Source organism: Oncorhynchus masou, chromosome 28, assembly GCF_036934945.1.
Source record: "Oncorhynchus masou masou isolate Uvic2021 chromosome 28, UVic_Omas_1.1, whole genome shotgun sequence".
NCBI classification, from domain to species: Eukaryota; Metazoa; Chordata; class Actinopteri; order Salmoniformes; family Salmonidae; genus Oncorhynchus; species Oncorhynchus masou.
In genome coordinates this window covers 51,983,916-52,008,988 of record NC_088239.1, presented here as the reverse complement: position 1 = coordinate 52,008,988, position 25,073 = coordinate 51,983,916, and the positions used below count along the sequence as shown (strand labels likewise).

Below are 25,073 nucleotides of genomic sequence, written 5' to 3'. Positions count from 1 at the left end.
ATTTGTATTCAGATCATTCTATTTAAACTCATCAATTTAATATAACAGCTCAATATCTAAATTCAATTAAAATCATGGTCACACATAGTTAAATTATGTAGTTTTATTGTAATAAAATCGCACACACTTTGGGCAAACTAACACAGGCAGCCAACGTGTAAAGATTGCCCCCTACTGCTTCATTCTGTAGCTAGAAGACTCCAGGGCCCTGTTTCAGAAAGCAGGTTTAACAAACTCTGAGTTTAAACCTGAACTCTGGGTTGACTAACTCTGAGCTGTCAAACTTATTCAACATTTTATATAATGTGTGTGTGTGTGTGTGTGTGTGTGTGTGTGTGTGTGTTGTGTGTGTGTGTGTGTGTGTGTGTGTGTGTGTGTTTAATATTTATGCAGGTGCAACCCAACAGGCACAAAACATACTTGGCAGCAACTGAAGATGAAATATAAAAATATACTTCAAACAGGTAAGGTATAATTTCATTACAAGCAATTGTGATGTTGTTTAGCCTATACTACATAATTAAACAGCATTCAGTGGCTACATTCAACATGTGATATATTTTTAAGTAGTGACATTTTTCAACAACAAAAAAATTTCAGCCATCCCAACACTGCCAGTATTTAATATTGTTTATTTGAAAGTAACACCTAAATGCCTTTATACATACAAGTCTCCAAATGTTGTGCTTACTGGACATGTTCAAATTTGACCTCCGTTATAGCCAACATAAAAAAGTCTGAGGGCTGATAAACGGGTAGGGGTCCACCACCACACAGAGGCTGAGGAGATGACCCTCAGTCAAAACAGTGGGTGACCTATTACTGAAGGTATCATTGGAGGAAGCTCATCTGACCCAACCACCCCCCAGGACACAATGGCTTATATAAGAGGTTAGTTATTTAAATTAATTATATACTGTATGTACATTAATCCTTTTGCCAGTGTTGCCTCAGTGACTCCCACCCATCTATCTTAGACACAACTTGGCACGTTGATTTTCTTGTAGCGGTGCAATTCTTTGCAATTGACTGCTGTTACCATTTCAGATTCTTAGTTGTCCTTCAGACATCAATCTATTTTAAGGTGACTCAGAGTTATATATTTGAGAAATTGCAATGTGGCCTGCACACTGTTGTAAAAACCAAATTCTAATTAGGTGGGGCACTTTTCTGGGTAAAGTTTTCATTTGTCTAATCTTCATCTTCTACCAGTTACTGACGGTGTAATCTGTCTGGTGGAGCCTTCTGCCATAACATAACTCCATGCTGTTGTAAGTACTCTTAATACTCCACAGATTTCTCATAATGGTTTAGAGCAGAACATCAAAATGGTTCATTTTCATGACAGGAGGATAATGAAGACCCCTTGTCAGCTGCCACAGAGAGAAGATACAGAGAAGTCTATTGAGGTTTACACCTTAAAAATAACCATCTAACAGTTGATAGTGTTGTATCATAATAAAACATTCACCCTTTTCTCTAACAGAGCAATGATGGAAATTACAATGAGGAAGAGGGTCCCTCCACCTCCACAGTACAACTTACCTCAGGAAGATGTTGTTCATTATTGGCCCATGACTTACAATAGAACTAAGTAGACCTGGCACTGTGAAATTGAATGTAATTTTTTGTGTTCATATAGCTCCCTGTGAAACAGCTGTACAAAGTGTGCTTAGAGAAACAAATTGAAAAATGTCATTTAGAAATGTACCACAAGGCTGCAGATGCAAAATATAAACATAGAAATGCAACTGCTGGAACATCAGTTAAAGGGGGTGAGGTGTCCACAGGTAGAACACCAGTTAAAGGTGGTGAGGTGTCCACAGGTGGAACACCAGTTAAAGGTGGTGAGGTGTCCACAGGTAGAACATCAGTTAACGGTGGGAGAGGTGTCCACAGGTAGAACATCAGTTAAAGGTGGGAGAGGTGTCCACAGGTAGAACATCAGTTAAAGGTGGGTGAGGTGTCCACAGGTAGAACACCAGTTAAAGGTGGTGAGGTGTCCACAGGTGGAACACCAGTTAAAGGTGGTGAGGTGTCCACAGGTAGAACATCAGTTAAAGGTGGGTGAGGTGTCCACAGGTAGAACACCAGTTAAAGGTGGGTGAGGTGCCCACAGGTAGAACATCAGTTAAAGGTGTCCACAGGTAGAACATCAGTTAAAGGTGGGAGAGGTGTCCACAGGTAGAACATCAGTTAAAGGTGGGAGAGGTGTCCACAGGTAGAACATCAGTTAAAGGTGGGAGAGGTGTCCACAGGTAGAACATCAGTTAAAGGTGGGAGAGGTGTCCACAGGTAGAACATCAGTTAAAGGTGAGTGAGGTGCCCACAGGTAGGATGTCAGTTAAAGGTGGGAGAGGTGTCCACAGGTAGAACATCAGTTAAAGGTGGGTGAGGTGCCCACAGGTAGAACATCAGTTAAAGGTGGGAGAGGTGTCCACAGGTAGAACATCAGTTAAAGGTGGGAGAGGTGTCCACAGGTAGAACATCAGTTAAAGGTGGGAGAGGTGTCCACAGGTAGAACATCAGTTAAAGGTGGGAGAGGTGTCCACAGGTAGAACATCAGTTAAAGGTGGTGAGGTGTCCACAGGTAGAACATCAGTTAAAGGTGTCCACAGGTAGAACATCAGTTAAAGGTGGGAGAGGTGTCCACAGGTAGAACATCAGTTAAAGGTGGGTGAGGTGTCCACAGGTAGAACATCAGTTAAAGGTGGTGAGGTGTCCACATGTAGAACATCAGTTAAAGGTGGGAGAGGTGTCCACAGGTAGAACATCAGTTAAAGGTTGAGGTGTCCACAGGTAGAACATCAGTTAAAGGTGGGAGAGGTGTCCACAGGTAGAACATCAGTTAAAGGTGGGAGAGGTGTCCACAGGTAGAACATCAGTTAAAGGTGGGAGAGGTGTCCACAGGTAGAACATCAGTTAAAGGTGGGAGAGGTGTCCACAGGTAGAACATCAGTTAAAGTGTCCACAGGGAACATCAGTTAAAGGTGTCCATGTCAGGTAGAACATCAGTTAAAAGGTGCCCACAGGGGTCAGAGGTGTCCACAGGTAGAACATCAGTTAAAAGGTGTCCACAGGTAGAACATCAGGGAACATCAGTTAAAGGTGGGTGAGGTGTCCACAGGTAGAACATCAGTTAAAGGTGGTGAGGTGTCCACAGGTAGAACATCAGTTAAAGGTGGGTGAGGTGTCCACAGGTAGAACATCAGTTAAAGGTGGGTGAGGTGTCCACAGGTAGAACATCAGTTAAAGGTGGGTGAGGTGTCCACAGGTAGAACATCAGTTAAAGGTGGTGAGGTGTCCACAGGTAGAACATCAGTTAAAGGTGGGTGAGGTGTCCACAGGTAGAACATCAGTTAAAGGTGGGTGAGGTGTCCACAGGTAGAACATCAGTTAAAGGTGGGTGAGGTGTCCACAGGTAGAACATCAGTTAAAGGTGGTGAGGTGTCCACAGGTAGAACATCAGTTAAAGGTGGGAGAGGTGTCCACAGGTAGAACATCAGTTAAAGGTGGGTGAGGTGTCCACAGGTAGAACATCAGTTAAAGGTGGGAGAGGTGTCCACAGGTAGAACATCAGTTAAAGGTGGGAGAGGTGTCCACAGGTAGAACATCAGTTAAAGGTGGGTGAGGTGCCCACAGGTAGAACATCAGTTAAAGGTGGGAGAGGTGTCCACAGGTAGAACATCAGTTAAAGGTGGGAGAGGTGTCCACAGGTAGAACATCAGTTAAAGGTGGGAGAGGTGTCCACAGGTAGAACATCAGTTAAAGGTAGAAGGTAGAACATCAGTTAAAGGTGGGAGAGGTGTCCACAGGTAGAACATCAGTTAAAGGTGGGAGAGGTGTCCACAGGTAGAACATCAGTTAAAGGTGGGAGAGGTGTCCACAGGTAGAACATCAGTTAAAGGTGGGTGAGGTGTCCACAGGTAGAACATCAGTTAAAGTTAAAGGTGGGTGAGGTGCCCACAGGTAGAACATCAGTTAAAAAGGTGTCCATGTCAGTGGGAGAGGTGTCCACAGGTAGAACATCAGTTAAAGGTGGGTGAGGTGCCCACAGGTAGAACATCAGTTAAAGGTGTCCACAGGTAGAACATCAGTTAAAGGTGGGTGAGGTGTCCACAGGTAGAACATCAGTTAAAGGTGGTGAGGTGTCCACAGGTAGAACATCAGTTAAAGGTGGGTGAGGTGTCCACAGGTAGAACATCAGTTAAAGGTGGGTGCGGTGTCCACAGGTAGAACATCAGTTAAAGGTGGTGAGGTGTCCACAGGTAGAACATCAGTTAAAGGTGGGTGAGGTGTCCACAGGTAGAACATCAGTTAAAGGTGGGTGAGGTGTCCACAGGTAGAACATCAGTTAAAGGTGGGTGAGGTGTCCACAGGTAGAACATCAGTTAAAGGTGGGTGAGGTGTCCACAGGTAGAACATCAGTTAAAGGTGGGTGAGGTGTCCACAGGTAGAACATCAGTTAAAGGTGGGTGAGGTGTCCACAGGTAGAACATCAGTTAAAGGTGGGTGAGGTGTCCACAGGTGGATTTTACTGATAACTACTGTACTGCATTTGTACTTGCAGGAAATAAGGAGGACTTCCTAAAAAGAACGGCATATTGTCTTTATTTGACACTGGGGAGGTGATGGATCAATCAGAAATGATGGTAGCATATTGTGTCTCTGACTGCTCTTCCATCTCATGCGTCAGCGGGGTGGTTAGGATCATTATCAGGATCGTTCACTGGTTGAGTAGGACATTGATTTCCTCTAAGTGTGGCAATGTTGTGGAGAATCACACATGCCACAATGTCACATGCCCTTTCTAGGGTGACCCTGAGCCTACGAAGGCACTGGAACCAGGCCTTGAGCATCCCAATGGTCATCTCTACCCTGGCTCGTGTCCTGCAGTGAGCCAAGTTATAACGTTGCTGAGGGCCAGACATAGGATCAGAGTAAGGGGTGAGCAAATAGGGGTGTGTTTGGAAAGACTTCCTATTCACATATGCAGCCAATCACACCTGGAAACAGTAAAATATATCAAATTAACTGATTAGAGCTTCAAGTCTCAAAGCTTAATACTAAATGAATTAATTATTGCTTTGATTGATACCTGCACTTTTGTGGAATTATTCTGAGTCTTGCGGGTCTGTGACTTGAACACCACAAGAGTACAGTAAACGTTTCAGTGCAAGAGTCACATTTCTGACAGACAGCCAGACAGACGGTTGCCTTGGAAATATGCTCAGCGTCACCGACGTTATATAGAAAACTCCCGTTGGCAAAAAAAAAACGAGTGCAACACAAATAATTTGTTTACGAACTGAGAGTATGTCCACGATGTGTCAAATGAACGATATAAGGGCTGAGAATAGTGTTCAGGTGAATGATCGAAAAACGGAAACGCTCAAACACATAAACATCAGGGAATAATTAAACATCCAAGCGGGGTCTGATCACCCTCTCCCGACAGATTTCTGTGGAGTATTTGTGCTTCAATATCAACTGTCTCTTCCAGAAAAGGACATGCCATGTCTGACACCACCTTCACTCTGCAGGCTTCAGCTAAAGAGGAGGAGAAACTCCGGGTAAATTGAAGAAAACCTGCCAGCGAGCAGGTTAGCTTCCTTCAAGGGGTATGTTGCCATGGTAACTGACACGAAGTTTAAACTGAACTGGCTTTGTGAAACCGAAATCCCAGATTTTCCTTCAACTCTGAGTCAACTGAGTTTTCACTACACCTGCTTTCTGAAACAGGGCCCTGATATCTCAAGAGGTGATAAGTACAATGTTTGTCTTTATCTGTTGTCTAGTACTGTCTTTTTGCTAGATGGGGCCATCTACTTTAAATGCTGCCTGTCTTCCCAGTAGTTTATTTGGTGTGTGAACTGCTGACTGCTCATACCTTGCAGATGATTGTTGCCACATCAACCAGGATTAAGGGTGGTTTCTCCTCTCCTAGGCAATTAGTACAGGGAAGCGTGCTCTACATCTCTGCAAGGCAATTAACAATTAGTATTAGTACTTCAGTCTTCTATTTTCTCATCGCCAGCTGTAAGCAGCGGTCTCGTTGCAAAACTAAGACCGTTGCCGAAACAAAGACAGTTCTGCAGAATTATTCAAGGATGGAAAAAGAGTATCTTACTTATTTCCAGATTTCATTTTGCTCTTTTGTAGCTTTGGCAACTAAGTGTGTTTTTCTAAACTTGTTCGCTCCTCCTCCTGTAAGCTTTACAGACGCTCCCCACCCCTTGGCTGAAACCCTTCTAATTTAGTGTACCCTGCGCACACAACCCATGTCTCTGCCCATCTTCTGAAATCATCTGAAACCCTACCTCTTCAAAGAGTATCTCACATAATTCCCACAGTACAGCTCCTCATCCACCCAGAGGTTGCGCCTCTTGAGAAGGCTCAGCCCACAGTCCCTACAGGTGTAACACTGCTGGTGTCTATGATGCCTATCTCTTGTCCTGACGGGTAGAGTACTGCAGAGAGAAACTCCATTACCATCACAGTCAATGGCACAGAGGATCAAACATTTACCCAGCTGCCTGGATCTCAGAATGGCATACATTACAATTTGTACATTAACTTTGGACAGTTTGTACACTGACTATTTACTCTATGTGAATGTTTTACTAGAAAGCTCAAAAAGGTATTTCAAAATACTTGATACAATAATTGGCAAAAACCTGGCACACCCTGAGAAGAAAGTGAATATTTTACTGGAGACCAAGAGCAGGGTCATATTCTTACACGATATGAGTTCCACAGCTTCACATTCGCAGAACCTCTGCACTCTCAACAGGGAGGGGTTGCTGGGTGGCCAAGTTTTTTGGGGGGTCCGCAGGGCCGCACCTCCCGAAATCATTCACACTACAATTGACTCCCTATCTGTTCTTACCGAACCTCCTTCGTGTGTCAAAAGAAAAAGGAAGCATTCACTTCAGTCCTGTTTCTTCGATGTTTGACCTATAAATTGTCTCACTTCTACAGTCTTTCTCCAGCACCTCCTCTTCTAGGCGGAAGGTGTTACGACTGCTGAGGGGCTGTGGGTGTCTCTCTCTCTCCTGCCCTGGATTGTCTGGTAGACATCAGAATCCACAAGAGGATACCTCTGCCTGGGGACATCACAACTGTGACAAATGGGAGGGAGCGGCGAATAATAATGCAATTATGATACTCGTTATACACTATATACAGATGACTTACCTTTAGGTAATACAAATGCATACAGTAATTGGAAGCGTCACCTCTCCCTGCGTGGGACACTTTATAGAGTATCCACATGGGGGCAGCAAATGACTTTAATCACAATCTGTTGGCTACGATCATCGATTTACTGTCCTGAATCAGTCACCTCGTTGTCGTTGGGGATATGATCAGTCTTCCTGTCCACAGGAATCTTGGAAAATATGTTAGGCACGGAAATCAAGGTAACTTTCTGTACTGGCGCTGTGATGCAATATTTTTGTTTGCTGTAGTTCTCATTACTCCGTTGACTGGCAGCAATCTAGAGACATGAAATCATTAAAAAAATATACTTGAATGCTTTTTAAACTGCCTATAGCTGCTTCAATCTGTAAAGAGTGTAGTCATACAATTCACATTAGAAATGCAGCATATAACAAAAATCTGTTCAATAAATCTCTTTACAGTAAAAGAACCAACCTGGTTATGACAGACTAACTCCTGAAGAAAAGGCACCCTTCTGGTCAGTCCAAAGACTGTTTCAGGTCTGTCATGAAGGGACCGAGAGAAACAAAGTGAACAGAACCCAGTCATCTGTTTACAATATGCTAATGAAGTGAATATATAACTCTTTCTCAGCATACCTCTCTATGAGGAATGTGAGCTGAGGTCTGGATTTCTGGCTGTTTTTCTGCGCCGGCACATGCAGCATCCCTGCAGGACTCTCCATTTGTCTCCACTTTGATATCACCCACTCACAAGTTAGCCAGCTCAGCTTCACTTAACCCATTCACTTGTAGATATAGAGACGGTGTGAGAAAATGCACTGAAATTTTACTAAATTAAGAATGTTGTATCTGTTAATTTGTGTAGTGTGTGTGTGTGTGTGTGTGTGTGTGTGTGTGTGTGTGTGTGTGTGTGTGTGTGTGTGTGTGTGTGTGTGTGTGTGTGTGTGTGTGTGGCAGGACAGTCTGTGCAGCTACCTTGGTGACAGTCAGAGGCGGAGGCACCATGGAGGTCCAGTCAGGGTTACCATCATGTCATCAGGGTAAGAGGTCGAGGAAACAGAGCAAGCTGAGTAAATCTGACAAGTCAGTGTGATATAACGCATATACAGCAAAGAGCGTGGTTAAAGTAGTTGAGCGTCTATGCACTTGTGAGATATGGAGCCTCCACCCAAGAACATCTGTACATGACGTTCTCCAAAAGATTGTATCTCTGTCAGTAAGTCGACTTACTGGAGTACACTTAAGCAATAAGGCACGAGGGGGTGTGGTTAATGGCCAATATACCACGGCTAAGGGCTTTTCTTATACACAATGCAACGCAGAGTGCCTGGATACAGCCCTTAGCCGTGGTATATTGGCCATACACCACAAACCCCAGAGGTGCTTTATTGCTATTTTAAACTGGTTCAACGTAATGAGCGGTAAAAAATGTTTGTCATACCCATGGTATACGGTCTGATATACCACGGCTGTCAACCAATTAGGATTCAGAGCTTGAAACATCCAGTTTATAATAGAGTAACATATAACAGAGTTAAAGCCTTATGTCTGTGGAATTTAACCCGCCGATGACATTACTTTTACAATGTCTGCCTAATAAACTATTGTTAATATTGAACTAAACATTGCCTAACATAGCCTAAACAACATTAGATATGTCATAGCCTGGAATAGCCCATCATTATTTATTTGATAAATATGAATAGATGGTGCAAAATATTAATCTCACCTGCCTTGTCATTTAGTGCCCAGACAGGAAAGCTTGGAGACAGCGAAAGACGATTAGAGAACCACGACCTGTATCCAGATCCAAGCCCTGAAACTGCACACAAGGGCTGCTTCACCCGGCCCTTGTGAGTCTCGAACAAACTTTCTGTCGGCCAAAGTATTGTAAGTGGATAAAATGAATAAACCCAGCAAAAATGGAAAAGTCCACTCACTGTCAACTGCGTTTATTTTCAGCAAACTTAACGTGTAAATATTTGTATGAATATAACAAGATTCAACAACTGAGACGTAAACTGGACAAGTTCCACAGACATGTGACTAACAGAAATGGAATAATGTGTCACTGACCAAAGGGGGGGGGGGGGGTCAAAATAAAAAGTAACAGTCAGTATCTGGTGTGGCCACCAGCTGCATTAAGTACTGCAGTGCATCTCCTCCTCATGGACTGCACCAGATGTGCCAGTTCTTGCTGTCAGATGTTACCCCACTTTTCCACCAAAGCACCTGCAAGTTCCTGGACACTTCTGGGTGGAATGGCCCTAGCCCTCACCCTCCATCCAACAAGTCCCAGGCGTACTCAATGGGATTGAGATCCGGGTTCTTCACTGGCCATGGCAGAAGACTGTCAATCTCAACGCTGTGTGTTACAGGGAAGACATCCTCCTCCCTCATGTGTTACCCTTCCTGCAGGCTCATCCTGACATGACTTACTGCATATTGCACACCGAAGTTGCACAAGATCACTGCTGTAGCCTGGTATAGAAACTGTGTTTGTAGTACCAGAAATATTGATATGCTTTCATTTTGAGAATAAACTATTTTTTTCTTCAGTTGGCTACATAGTTGTCTGACTGTAATTTCCCTAGGCCTATTTATTTAAAGTTATCAAATAAAAGAGAAACGGTCTTCATTTTGGGTGCATTTATTTACATTTGGATTCATTGACAAATAAAACATCTACAGTGAGACGTTCTTCATCAAGTATTCATGCCTACATGTAGTATACATGCCTCCATTATAACATAAGTCACAGTGAAAAATAGACAGGTATAAAAAAGAACATAAGGGAAATGTTTGCAATATTATGAACTAATATAATGCTGATTAGATCTTCTTTCTTTTTCTCCCTCCTTTCCCCATCGGTTGGTCAACTTTTTATCCCCCTGTCCTCATCGCTGTATCTGATTGAATGGCGACACAGTGGGCAGTTTCCAAACTCGGCCATGACCCGCAGGGCGCAGCGACGGCACAGGCAGCGGTGGGCGCAGGGAAGGACCACAGAAGCTCTAGCAGATAGACAGACCACGCAATCACGATCTACAGTGCAGAATAAATAGAAAGCAAGTAACTTTACGCTACCAACAAAAGAGGCTGCCAAGAAAACTATATTGTAAATTGACCACAGTTCCTTTAGGTCAACAGAAATCCATATCCAAACATTGAAATAAAACTGTACAACTGCACAAGTGGCGACCCATCATTCTGGGTAGGTGGGGCACCTATTTAGCTAAAACAATGTTTTTTTGTTTTTGCATGTTATTTTGACGTTAATACGTGACACATCCGTTTGCAAACAATAAAAAATAAAAAAGATTATTAAGTTAATGAAGCGGCACACAAACATGGTCTATTTTTTGCTTTCTTAAGGCAGCTCCAATTTGCAGGCGTTTCAGCCTAGCTCAGTGCTTTATATGTTGGTGAAGCAGCCAGCGGAAAATATGTAATGGTAATGTTCTCTTGTTGCGCCGTGATTGGTTCAGTGTTCTGTCACTCATGGTGACACTACATCACCTCCAAATCTATGGGGAGAGCTCGAAAATTCAAGCCTCTTAGGTGCTGCAATAGGCTGCATTCAAACACTTAAAAGACACACCCTATCCCCTCAGCCCTCAAATTAAGTGGACTCTTCTGATGACGTATAATGATGTCTGATGAGTATACACTTGCAGGGCAAGGGGCGAGGGAGGAAGGAATGATTTTTAAAATGGACCGCCTTGCCGGGAAATTCGTCCCTCTTTCATCGTGCGATGATTATGTTTTCAGCCACTGTAGCCTGTGGGTGCTTAATATGCGCTACAGTCAATTATGATTGCATGTTTACTTATATTAACTATATCATTATTAATATACGCCTACTGTATGATAGCAAATTAATTAGCTAACTAACGTTAGCCTGCCGAGCTGGAACTTCTGAAGGAAAATGTTTTATTTCTACAATTTCCAAAAGCTAACCAAACAAAAACATCATTACTTTTACGAGATAGGTTTGTGCCGTCATGTGCATTAGTAGCACAATTTCTAACCTTTTTACATGAGTTTTTATTACACTTGTATGTTGACTTATCCATATTGACGTTGAGGTTTTAAGTTTTGGCTGACTTTTCATAGCAGATGTACAATCATTGCGAATTGAATTATGGGACATTTCAGGCCCCAACGTGAACATAATTGTACACTCGCAAACTCGATCAAAAATGAGGGCTGAGGGGCTTACTTTGCGAACTTCCCTTGTTTGGCTAATACTTTGGACCGACGTCCGAGATGGTGACGGGGATTCCCCCAAGGGCAAAAGGTGAGGGTAAGTGGACGAGGGTGTGTCTTTTATGAGTTTGAAATGCAGCCATAGAGTTACATTAGAAGTGCCCATCCAAGAAGGCTCAAGGTCATTGGCCAAGGTAAAATGACGTCAAATCCCGTTATATCTACTGTAGCTTTGATTGGACTGATCACGGCAACATCATAATTTCAAAATCTTAGCTAGCAGTCATCATGAATCAAGTCGATAATCTACTGGAAAATCCTTTTCAATCTTTGATTGAAGAGAAATTATGAAGAGAAATCAGATAAAAACATATCGGTGCTCATCGGCCATTCGACATAAACATTACACAACAAGTTGGAAATCGCAAATTCAACAATGAGTGGTTTGGAAGGAATCTGTGGCTAACGTCAAGAATTGCAAAGCAATCACTAGCCTGCTGTTCAGTGGAGTGGATGTGTGGTCCAAGTCTGGGTTTAAGGGTCTCTTTTCCAATTTTAAAAGGATAAACATTCAACATTGGCCATGCTTTCAATCCATTATGACTTCTGCTGCATTGGAAACTCGGAAATCTCAGACTTTAGTGAGTTCAAGACAACTGGGAACTCTGGAAAAAAATGAGCTCAGACCGGGAAAATATGTTTTGAACGGTCATTCAACTCTGAATTTCATATCGAGAACTCTGACCTCTTTCTAGAGCTCCAACCTGAAGATCACTGACGTCATGACCTTGATTTTTAACCCCAGAGTTCCTAGTTGTCTTGAAAGCACCATAAATCCAGAGAATGCTAGACTTTGATGACAAGATCTGCCCACAAAGGATTGTTGCGCCACCTTCCTGTTCAAGTGAGCACAGCACAACAATGTGAGTCCAACAATGGCTTGTATGCTGCTTAAATTATGTAATATGCCAGTCAGATGTGTATACTGTAGCTAAGAAAGTCATACTAAGTGTATGGTGTGTAGTAAGCTGTTGGTAGCCCATGTGCCTCACCCTAATAATTTGGTCCCTTTTCCCCTCTTAACTTAGCCTACTGTTCTGACTTGGTGGTGCACATGTAGCCTATAGCCTGTTTTAGAGAAATGTAATCATTGAATATTGTTGGGACAGTTTTATGTAGACCCTAACAGTGTGTGGACACCATTTGTCACCGTTATAGTGCAATGAATGTATTGTTTAGGCTTGTATAGTGGCTTTGGTGGCAGGCATCTACATATTTTATTTTTTATTTTGAGTTTGCCCCACCAAGATTTAAATTGCATCGGTATTGAGACCCCTTGACTTTTCCCACATTTTGTTATGTTACAACCTTATTCTAAAATTGATTAATGTGTTTCCTCATCAATCTACACTCCACAATGACAAATCGAAAAAACTGGTTTTATTTTTTTAAATAATTTATAATTTATACAAAATAAAAAACATACCTTATTTTCTTAAATATTCAGACCCTTTGCTATTATGAGACTTGAAATTGATCTTAGGTGCATCCTGTTTTCATTGATAATCCTTGAGATTTTTCTACAATTTGACTGGAGTCCACCTTTGGTAAATTCAACTGATTGGACATGATTTGGAAAGGCACACACCTGTCTATATATGGTCCCACAGTTGAAAGTGCATGTCAGAGCAAAAACCAAGCCATGACGTCGAAGAAATTGTCCCTAGAGCTTTGAAACAGGATTGTGTCGAGGCACTGATCTGGGGAAGGGTAACAAAAACTGTCTGCAGCATTTAAGTCCTCAAGAACACAGTTGCCTCTATCATTCTTAAATGGAAGAAGTTTGGAACCCACAAGACTCTTCCTAGAGCTGGCACGCCGGCCAAACTGAGCAATCGGGAGTGAAGGGCCTTGGTCAGGCAGGTGACCAAGAACCCGATGGTTACTCTGACAGAGCTCCAGATGGAAGCCACTCCTCAGTAAAAGGCACATGACAGCCCGCTTGGAGTTGGCCAAAAGACACCTAAAAGGTGTCAAGGAAAAAAGATCCCCTGGTCTGATGAAACCAAGATTGAACTCTTTGGCCTGTATGCCAAGCGTCACGTCTTGAGGAAACCTGGCTCCATCCTTACGGTGAAGCATGGTGGTGGCAGCATCATGCTGTGAGGATGTTTTTAAGCGGCAGGGACAAGGAGACTATTCAGGATCAAGGGAAAGATGAACGGAGCAAGGTACAGAGAGATCCTTGACGAAAACCTTTTCTGGAGCGCTCAGGACCACAGACTTGGGCGAAGGTTCACCTTCCAATAGAACAACGACCTTAAGCACACAGCCAGTGGCTTCCGGACAAGTCTCTGAATGTCCTAGAGTGGTCCAGCCAGAGCCTTGAACCCAATAAAACATCTCTAGAGAGACCTGAAAATAGCCATGCAGCGACACTCCCCATCGAACCTGACAGAGCATGAGAGGATCTGCAGAGAAGAATGGGAGAAATTCCCCAAATAAAGGTGTGCCAAGCTTGTAGCGTCATACCCAAGAAGACTCGAGGCTGTAATCACTGCCAAAGGTGCTTCAACAAAGTACTGAGTAAAGGGTCTGAATACTTACATAAAATGTGATTTCAGTTATGATTTTAAAATATTTGCAAAATAATTGTCATTACGGGGTATTGTGTGTAAATAGATGAGGGAAAAAACTATTTAATACATTTTAGAATAAGGCTGTCACATAACAAAATGTGTAAAAACTCAAGGGGTCTGAATACTTTTCGAATGCACTGTATATGCTAAAATCGTCACTGCAACTGTATCAACTTTATAAATATCTACACTCGCCAACCTGAATGCTGGGGGGCCCTAAGCGAGATTTGTTTGGGAAGCCCCCTCTTGAAGGTGGATAGAAAAATTTACATTTTAAAATGCATTTCCTGCAATTCTACACATTTTTCAATGGGGAGTAGAGAAAATGTTGCAGTTTTAAAGCAAGCTTTCTACAATTCTACACATGTTGCCATTGGGTGGAGAAAAGCTTAGAAATTTGATAACAAATATCATTTTGCCATGGGGCAGAGAGAACAAATATGCAGTTTTACAGCTCATTTCCTGCAATTCTAGACATTTTGTCAAGACTTAGTCACTCGCACTCAGATATCATTAATATGGCCTAACAAAATCAATGGGGGAGTTCAGGGCCATTGGGCATATGGTACTCGGCCATGGTTACTACAAACTTAGATAGCTGGCTAGACTAACTTACCAATCTAAAAACTGTTAGCTGACATGGCTAATTGAGTGACTGTCAATGACTGACATAAGAAAAAAACTACTGATGCACAACCAAATTTCGAAAATGCAACTGTGTATTCTACTATTCTAATTCTCAACAATAGTTGAGTCACTAACTGAGTTCCTAAATATATATATTTTTTTATATTTTTTTAAATTAATTAATTAATGTATTTATTTTGGTCACCCCTAACTGGCTGAGACAGTTTATGTCGCTTATGCCTGGAGCCGGCACTGTCTGGCTTTAATAATGCAGTTAGTTACACACCTATAGAGTTGTCTATCTCTGTGGTAGGGATAGGGTCAGCAGAGAGCCTGTAGTCCTGAGGGGTGCGACAGGGATGATCCTCGTTCACACACATGCAGCTGTCCCTATGAGACACAGAGGGAGGAGGAGGGACAGGACAGGACCTCCGGATCCGCAACTTCAATAAGTCTTTCTTTTCTGATCCTGAAAAGGGAAGGAAGAACATAAAGCACTGATCAGTCGGAGTTAATGTGATACTATCTAAAAAATAAAAGATTGTTCAGGCTACTTTATCAACCAAGAAATTCACCATGTGCCTCACCCAATAGGAGCACAGCTCTGGTCTGTCCGTAGACATCTATCATGGCCCACAGGGGGCGTGTCACATCCACCCCCTTCGGTAGCTTGTACCTCAAACCATTTGGCCCCTCGTAAACCAGTATTCCTCGACGGGTCACCCAGAAGCGGAGCTCTGTCCCTGGCATGATGAGGCTGGAGGGCACGATGGATGCCCAGTACCCGTAGGTGGTGGTGAGGTCAGGGATAGCCATAGCAGGAGGGAAGAGGGGCCCAGAGGAGGAGGGTGGTATGATGGTGAAGCCCAGCCGCAGAGCTCCATGCCAGTGTTGGTCACAACATTCCACCCGCAGATGTATCTTCTCCTGGACCCTGATTGGACGACTGCTGAAAGTCAGACCATTCTGGAAGGTCTCTCTGTCCCTCTCCACACGTCTACCTCCCAGACTCAGACACACATCGGTTCCCAAGGCCCCTATGTGGAAGGACAGGGGCCCCAGACAGTGACGCCCACATATATTGGGTGGATACATCTCTAAAGGGGAGGGAGGAAGATTGTTTAATTGTGTTTTATAATGTTTTGCTAACAATCAGCTGACATTATTTACCAGGCAAGTCTACCTTCCTTTAAAACCTAAAGCTAACACACATTGTAAACTTTCTCGCAGATGGCTGACAAGTCAAAACATGTGGGAAGACGAAGTTTATGGATTTAAATCTGCTTAGTACCTTTAACATGTTTCATGTGTTGTACAGAATATTCATGAACTTTATTATTATATCGTGGTGTTGACTACACTTAAGCAGAAATGTCCGTTCGTTTATGGTTTCATTATTTGCTAAATATGGGTAAATCTGTCAATATGAACATCAAATCAAAGTTATTTGTCACGTGCAACAAATACATACTTACAGTGAAAGGCTTTACTTTGAGGCTCTAACCAACAGTGCAATTTTTAAGTTAAAAAAACAATATTACAGTTGAAGTCATAAGTTTACATACAGTTTAGGTTCGAGTCAATAAAATGCATTTTTCAACCACTCCACAAATTTCTTGTTAACAAACTATAGTTTTGGCAAGTCGGTTAGGACTTCTACTTTGTGCATGACACAAGTCATTTTTCCACTAATTGTTTACAGACAGATTATTTCACTTAAAACTCACTGTATCACAATTCCAGTGGGTCAGAAGTTTACCTACACTAATTTGACTGTGCCTTTAAACAGCTTGGAAAATCCGGAAAATTATGTCATGGCTTTAGAAGGTTCTGATAGGCTAATTGGCATCATTTGAGTCAATTGGAGGTGTACCTGTGGAAATATTTCAAGGTCTACCGTCAAACTCAGTGCCTCTGTTTGACATCATGGGAAAATCTAAATAAATCAGCCAAGACCTCAAAAAAAATGTAGACCTCCACAAGTCTGGTTCATCATTGGGAGCAATTTCCAAACGTCTGAAGGTACCACGTTCATCTGTACAAACAATAGTACGCAAGTATAAACACCATGGGACCACGCAGCCGTCATACCGCTCAGGAAGGAGACGTGTTCTGTCTCCTAGAGATAAATGTATTTTGGATCAAAAAGTGTAAATCAATCCCAGAACATCATTAAAGGACATTGTGAAGATGCTGGAGGAAACAGGTACAAAAGTATCTATATCCATAGTAAAACGAGTCCTATATCGACATAACCTGAAAGGCCGCTCAGTAAGGAAGAAGCCACTGCTCCAAAACCACCATAAAAAAAGCCAGGCTACGGTTTGCAATTTCACATGGGGACAAATATCATACTTTTTGGAGAAATGTCCTCTGGTCTGATGAAACAAAAAAAAACTGTTTGGCCATAATGACCATCGTTGTGTTTGGAGGAAAAAGGGGGACGCTTGCAAGCCGAAGAACACCATCCCAACCGTGAAGCACGGGGGTGGCAGCATCATGTTGTTGGGGTGCTTTGCTGCAGGAGGGAGTGGTGCACTTCACAAAATAGATGGCATCATGAGGTAGGAAAATGATGTGGATATATTGAAGCAACATCTCAAAACATCAGTCAGGAAGTTAAAGCTTGGTCGCAAATGGGTCTTCCAAATGGACAATGACCCCAAGCATATACTTCCAAAGTTGTGGCAAAATGGCTTAAGGACAACAAAGTCAAGGTATTGGAGTGGCCATCACAAAGTCCTGACCTCAATCCTATAGAAAATCTGTGGGCAGAACTGAAAATGTGTGTGCGAGCAAGGAGGTCTACACACCTGACTCAGTTACACCAGCTCTGTCAGGAGGAATGGGCCGAAATTCACCCAACTTATCGTGGGAAGCTTGTGGAAGGCCACCCAAAACGTTTGACTGAAGTTAAACAATTTAAAGGCAATGCTACCAGATACTAATTGAGTGTATGTAAACTTCTGACCCACTGGGAATGTGATGAAAGAAATCAAATCCGAAAGAAATCATTCTCTCTACTATTTTCTGACATTTCACAATCTACAAATAACGTTGTGATCCTAACTGACCTAAAACAGGGAATTTGTACTATGATTAAATGCCAGGAATCGTGAAAAAATGTAGTTTAAATATATTTGGCTAAGGTGTATGTAAACTTCCGACTTCAACTGTAGGCAAACAATAGATAAGTAAAGAAATAAAAACTAAAAACACAGTGAAAAATACCCCTTGCCATGCGGTAGTAGAGAGAACAGTTTATGACTGCACATTAGCCCCAGTGATGTCCTGGGCTGTACGCACTACCCTCATGTTATGGATCTTTCAGTTTCATTATATGTCAATATGTCTCATGCTAAACCCTTCTTTTTTTCCCATAGTCCAAAAGTCATATGAATGAGTACATTATTGCAAGCCATTTCTCTGAAACATCCTCCTTGTACCTTGCTTTACATGATTAACACGATCGCGTGGGAAGCAAGTTTTCTATACTGAAACTGATGTTAAACTCTATACATAGCATATTATGACTCCTCAAACATTCCACTGTATGTGCTTGTATGGTATCATTTACCTGGGTGCATTTCGGCTTTCATTAAATTATTTGTTAGATACTTGCTAATAATTGGTCCCTAATTATTAAATTAGCAAATTTAAAAATGGATGTTAATTTCATTACTTGCACCATCTACACACAAACAACAATGGAAATCTTTCCAGTTATTAACCTAAACTCACAGGTTACCATTTAATATTAAAGTTGCCATTTTTTTTGTTAGTTTTTACCTGGTTATTTCAAGACCTTTGAAATAGTTTGAATGATTCACCGCAGCTGTTTTGATGCTTTGTTCACATCCTGGTTGTGAAGTATGCATTTATCAAATCTGTACAATGGATTGTTTTTAATAGTTGTATATATTTATTTAGAAAACCACAGCTGTTTACTCAATTACGGGAAATAGTCTACATACTCCTCTCGGTCAAGGTCCCTTTTTATGGCTTAGAATAAATAGACTCAGGTGTCTCCTGAGTAGAGATTCTGGGTTCGAGTCCAAGCTCTATACTTAACTATACTTTAAGTATATTTAAAACCTTTTACTCAAGTAGTATTTTACTGGGTGACTTTCACTTTTACTTGAGTCATTTTCTATTAAGGTAAATTTACTTTTACTCAAGTATAAGAATTGGGTACTTTTTGATAAAAACACAACGCTACAGAGCGCCAGTATCAGATAATCAGTTTAACTCTAGAAAGCATGCATAACTACATACTTTTTGTGCAAAATGTTGCCAAATAAATGTTGAATGTCTAATTATATCTACATTTCTAATTAATTTAATTTATGTACACGTGTTATATCTGTCTAGACATATGTTGATGAGTACATCGGAATGTGTATAATATTAATATTGTATTCTTACCAGTGCTCCTACCAATCTCCATCCTCTTCAGGTTTGCCTGTCTTGAAGTTGGCTTCTTCCCGTGGAGTCTTCACACTGGACTGATACAGTAGCAAGGCAGCAGTGATGTTGGCTCTTCTTAGTGTGGCGTGTATAGTTTTGTTTTGAGACAGCACAACCTCTTCAGTTAGAGGTTGGGGGAGTGGCATAAAAACACAGCCTCACCTACCCACTCTTCCCCATGTCACGTTGTCTTTGCTTAGCAAAATGACTTGGCAATATTTATACTTCAACTGTTTTATTTCATGTCTGCAATAAAGTAGAGGTGATGCCGGATCTGACAATTAATCTTGATGGTTGTACAGTCGTCTCAAATAAAACTGAAAGGACTGTGGCTTTACTCTGGACCCTGATCTCTCTTTTGACAAACACTACAAACATTTCAATGACAGCTTTTTTCCATCTAAATAACATTGCAAAAATCAGAAACGTTGTCCAAAAATGATGCAGAAAAATCAATCCATGCTTTGTCACTTCTAGGTTAGACTACTGCAATGCTCTACTTTCCAGCTACCTGGATAAAGCAATAAATAAACTTCAGGTAGTGCTAAACACGGTTACTAGAATCTTCATATTACTCCAGTGTTAGCCTCTCTACACTGGCTTCTTGTTAAGGCTAGGGTTGATTTCAAGGTTTTACTGCTAACCTACAAAGCATTATATGGGCTTGCACCAACCTCTCTCCCTGATTTGGTCCTGCCATACATACAGTTGAAGTCAGAAGTTTACATACACCTTAGCCAAATACATTTAAACTCAGTTCTTCACAATTCCTGACATTTAATCCGAGTAAAAATTCCCTGCCTTAGGTTAGCTAGGATCACCACTTTATTTTAAGACTGTGAAATGTCAGAATAATAGTAGAGAGAATGATTTATTTCAGCTTTTATTTTATTCATCACATTCCCAGTGGGTCAGAAGTTTACATACAATCAATTAGTATTTGGTAGCATTGCCTTTAAACTTGGGTCAAACGGTTTGGGTGGCCTTCCACAAGCTTCCCACAATAAGTTGGGTCAATTTTGTCCCATTCATCCTGACAGAGCTGGTGTAAATGAGTCAGGTTTGTAGGCCTCCTTGCTCGCACACGCATTTTCAGTTCTGCCCACAAATTCTCTATAGGCTTCAGGTCAGGGCTTTGTGATGGCCACTCCAATACCTTGACTTTGTTGTCTTTAAGCCATTTTGCCACAACTTTGGAAGTATGCTTAGGGTCATTGTCGATTTGGAAGACCCATTTGCAACCAAGCTTTAATTTCCTGACTGATGTCTTTAGATGTTGCTTCAATATATCCACATCATTTTCCTACCTCATGATGCCATCTATTTTGTGAAGTGCACCACTCCCTCCTGCAGCAAGGCACCCCCACAACATGATGCTGCCACCCCCGTGCTTCACGGTTGGGATGGTGTTCTTCAGCTTGCAAGCCTCCCCCTTTTTCCTCCAAACATAACAATGGTCATTATGGTCAAACAGTTCTATTTTTGTTTCATCAGACCAGAGAACATTTCTCCAAAAAGTACGACCTTTGTCCCCATGTGCAGTTGCAAACCGTAGTGGCTTTTCTACGGCAGTTTAGGAGCAGTGGCTTCTTCCTCGCTGAGCAGTCTTTCAGGTTACGTCGATATAGGACTCGTTTTAATCTGGATATAGATACTTTTGTACCTGTTTCCTCCAGCATCTTCACAAGGTCCTGTTGTTCTGGGATTGATTTGCACTTTTTGCACCAAAGTCCTTCCTGAGCGGTATGACGGCTGCGTGGTCCCATGGTGTTTATATTTGCGTACTATTGTTTGTATTGATGAACGTGGTACCTTAAGGCATTTGGAAATTGCTCCCAAGGGTGAACCAGACTTGTGGAGGTCTCCATTATTTTCTGAGGTATTGGCTGATTTCTTTTGATTTTCCCATGATGTCAAGCATAGAGGCACTGAGTTTGAAGGTAGTCCTTGAAATACATGTACACCTCCAATTGAAGAAAATTATGTCAATTATCAGAAACTTATAAAGCCATGACATTATTTTCAGGAATTTTCCAAACTGTTTGAAGGCACAGTCAACTTAGTATATGTAAACTTCTGACCCACTGGAATTGTGATAGATTATTTCACTTATAATTCAAGAATGAATTGTGTCATGCACACAGTAGATGTCCTAACCGACTTGCCAAACTATAGTTTGTTAACTAGAAATTTGTGGAGTAGTTGACTCCAACCTACAGTGGGGAGAACAAGTATTTGATACACTACTGATGTTGCAGGTTTTCCTACTTACAAAGCATATAGAGGTCTGTAATTTTTATCATAGGTACACTTCAACTGTGAGAGACAGAATCTAAAACAAAAATCCAGAAAATCATATTGCATGATTTTTAAGTAATTAATTTGCATTTTATTGCATGACATAAGTGTTTGATACATCAGAAAAGCAGAACTTAATATTTGGTACATAAACCTTTGTTTGCAATTACTTAGATCATACGTTTCCTGTAGTTCTTGACCAGGTTTGCACACACTGCAGCAGGGATTTTGGCCCACTCCTCTATACAGACCTTCTCCAGATCCTTCAGGTTTCGGGGCTGTCGCTGGGGAATACGGACTTTCAGCTCCCTCCAAAGATTTTCTACTGGGTTCAGGTCTGGAGACTGGCTAGGCAACTCCAGGACCTTGAAATGCTTCTTACGGAGCCACTCCTTAGTTGCCCTGGCTGTGTGTTTTGGGTTGTTGTCATGCTGGATGACCCAGCCACGACCCATCTTCAATGCTCTTACTGAGGGAAGGAGGTTGTTGGCCAAGATCTCGCGATACATGGCCCCATCCATCCTCCCCTCAATACGGTGCAGTCGTTCTGTCCCCTTTGCAGAAAAGCATCCCCAAAGAATGATGTTTCCACCTCCATGCTTCATGGTTGGGATGGTGTTCTTGGGGTTGTACTCATCCTTCTTCTTCCTCCAAACATGGCGAGTGGAGTTTAGACCAAAAACCTCTATTTTTGTCTCATCAGACCACATGACCTTCTCCCATTCCTCCTCTGGATCATCCAGATGGTCATTGGCAAACTTCCAATGGGCCTGGACATGCACTGGCTTGAGCAGGGGGACCTTGCATGTGCTGCAGCATTTTAATCCATGACGGTGTAGTGTGTTACTAATGGTTTACTTTGAGACTGTGGTCCCAGCTCTATTCAGGTCATTGACCAGGTCCTGCCATGTCGTTCTGGGCTGATCCCTCACCTTCCTCATGATCATTGATGCCCCACAAGGTGAGATCTTGCATGGAGCCCCAGACCGAGGGTGATTGACCTTCATCTTGAACTTCTTCCATTTTCTAATATTTGCGCCAACAGTTGTTGCCTTCTCCCCAAGCTGCTTGTCTATTGTCCTGTAGCCCATCCCAGCCTTGGGCAGGTCTACAATTTTATCCCTGATGTTCTTACACAGCTCTCTGGTCTTGGCCATTGTGGAGAAGTTGGAGTCTGTTTGAGTGTGTTGACAGGTGTCTTTTATACATGTAACGAGTTCAAACAGGTGCAGTTAATACAGGTAATGAGTGGAGAACAGGAGGGCTTCTTAAAGAAAAACGAACAGGTCTGTGAGAGCCGGAATGCCTACTGGTTGGTAGGTGATCAAATACTTATGTCATGCAATAAAATGCGAATTAATTACTTAAAAATCATACAATGTGATTTTCTGGATTTTTAGATTCCTGTGTGTACCTATGATAAGAAATTACAGACCTCTACATGCTTTGTATGTAGGAAAACCTGCAAAAATTGGCAGTGTATCAAATACTTGTTCTGCCCACCGTAAGCGTATGTAAACTTCCAACTTGAACTGTATATGATGACTTTACTTGCATTAAAACTGTGGATGGAAACGTGGTAACTGGATAAGAAAGAGAGTTACAGCACAGACGTCAATGACAACCCTTTGAAAAGGAAGGGAAACAACAACTTATGATCAACTGAGTGATGACATGGGTTCAAGATGAATCTAAACAATCCAGGGTTTGGTTGCCCAGTGGCTGTCTGGACCACGTTTCTATGGACCACATGAGTCCCTTCATGCACTGGTTTACAGCACAGGCCACCCTCGGCAAGCTCAGATAAGACTGTCCAGGCATCAGTCAGGTTAATAATAAATTATATACATCCCTTTCAGTTTCAATTTTACGCCCACAGTCTTACAGCATGACTATCTTAACCAATCAACAAGAGGCAATAGAGCCATAAAACATCAGAGGACTTTAGTGATATGAAATCACACGTACCGATTTCCTGTAAATTGAGACGGCTACAGTTGAAGTAAATCTGTTTGCTTCATGACCCAACATCATTTAGTCCTTCACACTTACACTCATTTTATTCTGATAAGTGGTTCCAGAAATGGGTTTGTTGCATGACAAAGACAAAATGTTGTTTAAGTAGTGGTCAGTCCAGCTGTTGATACAAACTACAGTGCACACTAAAACCTCTCTTCTCCCATCAGGTATGGTTCCAGAACCGCCGGACTAAGTGGAGAAGGAAGCAGAGTGTGTCCCAGTCTGTCTACACCAGGGGGCTGCTGGGAGCAGAGTGGGGAAGCCTCTGGTGTTACCTCAGAAGTGCATGGGGATTATGACAGACCACTGGACCCTAACTATGACGACTAAAGAATCCACCTTTTGCTGTGCAAGCATTGTAAGGCTGTCTCAACTTCTCAGTTCCAACCCATACATCTACCTGACTGACTGTCACTCTCAGTCAAGTTGCTCAATTTACAATCAATGAGACACAAGAGGAGCTTGGAATAACTAAGTTTCTCTTGTACAATCCCAGAGACACTTGTAGTTGGGCATACACCTTATTGCTATGGCATGTCAAGTGTGTATGTGGAGTGTGTAGTTATGAATACAGATTTTTTTTTAAACACATTGAATTATAGTAAAGTAAAACCTTGACATTCCCAGACCATGTAGACCGCTGATAATGAAACAGAAAGTGCAGGAGCGGGTCTTTTCCTAATTTGTTTGCAATAAATAAAATAAAATACGGTTATAAAGTAACACTCGGGTGTTAATTAACAACATTCCTTCGTCAGGTAAACATTGCAGACTGTACGATAACAGAAGTAGCTTATAAATATACTGAATGAATTGTGTGGAAACAAGCTTAAAGCTTCAGGTGCATTCCACAAACAATCTTCATTCTTGTGTGTCGCAGAGCAGCACAGAGCTGTTCTTGTTGTTTTTTTTGCAGCACAGAGCTGTTGTAAAGGAAGTTGTCAAAGAAATTAGTTTGTGTTTATACAGGACCTCCCGCCCTCACCTACCGTCAACCAATCATGTCAATGAGGAGCTATACGGAGCCCTCCAAATTATTCCAACATTTGGAGCTGCGATACAGAGCCCAATTTGGTAATTGCGTCACACCATCCATACGTCGCCTCCGACCACACATTTTCAGATCAAGCATAAATTGGCTCTAATTTGGGGGGGATTTACCATTATACCTACGTTATATCTGGAGAATAAGTGTGGGGAACCAAATCACTTGGTCACAATGCCTTGTGAAGGATTGCAGAGATAAACTTAATGATTGAACCATTAGTTGTTTTGTGAAGTTTACAGGTCATAAAGGGCTTGTAACAATGTTTGCCAAGCCTTAACAAAACATTCATCAGGTAGATTAATTGTATATCAGCTGGGCAAGCCTCTTAGAGGCTCATTCAATTCTAGTATGACTGATTGTGTGGTTTAATGATTTACAGAAGATCTGGTAATGAGTGAGTGTGTTTGTTTGTGTGTCCCCACAGGATCCATTGAATAAAGGCAACTATAGCCTGGTCCCAGATCTGCTTGTGCTCTGGCCAACTCCATTGCCATTATTGTCAAGCCGAACATTACTGTCAAGCCAAACATAATTGCCATGACAATTCCATAAGGAGTTGCCAAGAGAGCAGAAAGACTGCCA

The 25,073-nt window shown here is 42.0% G+C and overlaps 1 protein-coding gene across 2 annotated transcripts; it reads right to left on the bottom strand.

Annotated features, from left to right (window-relative positions):
* Positions 1-9,818: 9,818 nt before the first annotated feature.
* On the bottom strand, positions 9,819-19,520 carry LOC135517855 (E3 ubiquitin-protein ligase NEURL3-like). 2 transcript variants are annotated; one of them, XM_064942515.1, is made up of 4 exons: positions 19,085-19,520; positions 15,247-15,756; positions 14,946-15,128; positions 9,819-10,198 (listed from the first exon to the last, which is right to left on the bottom strand). In XM_064942515.1, exons 1-4 carry the CDS (start codon positions 19,104-19,106, stop codon positions 10,068-10,070), a joined length of 846 nt encoding a protein of 281 aa, XP_064798587.1. In that variant the 5' UTR covers positions 19,107-19,520; the 3' UTR covers positions 9,819-10,067. The 2 variants fall into 2 exon arrangements, with proteins under 2 accessions (XP_064798587.1, XP_064798586.1); XM_064942514.1 differs by having other exon boundaries at positions 9,819-10,229; positions 19,085-19,517.
* Positions 19,521-25,073: the final 5,553 nt, after the last annotated feature.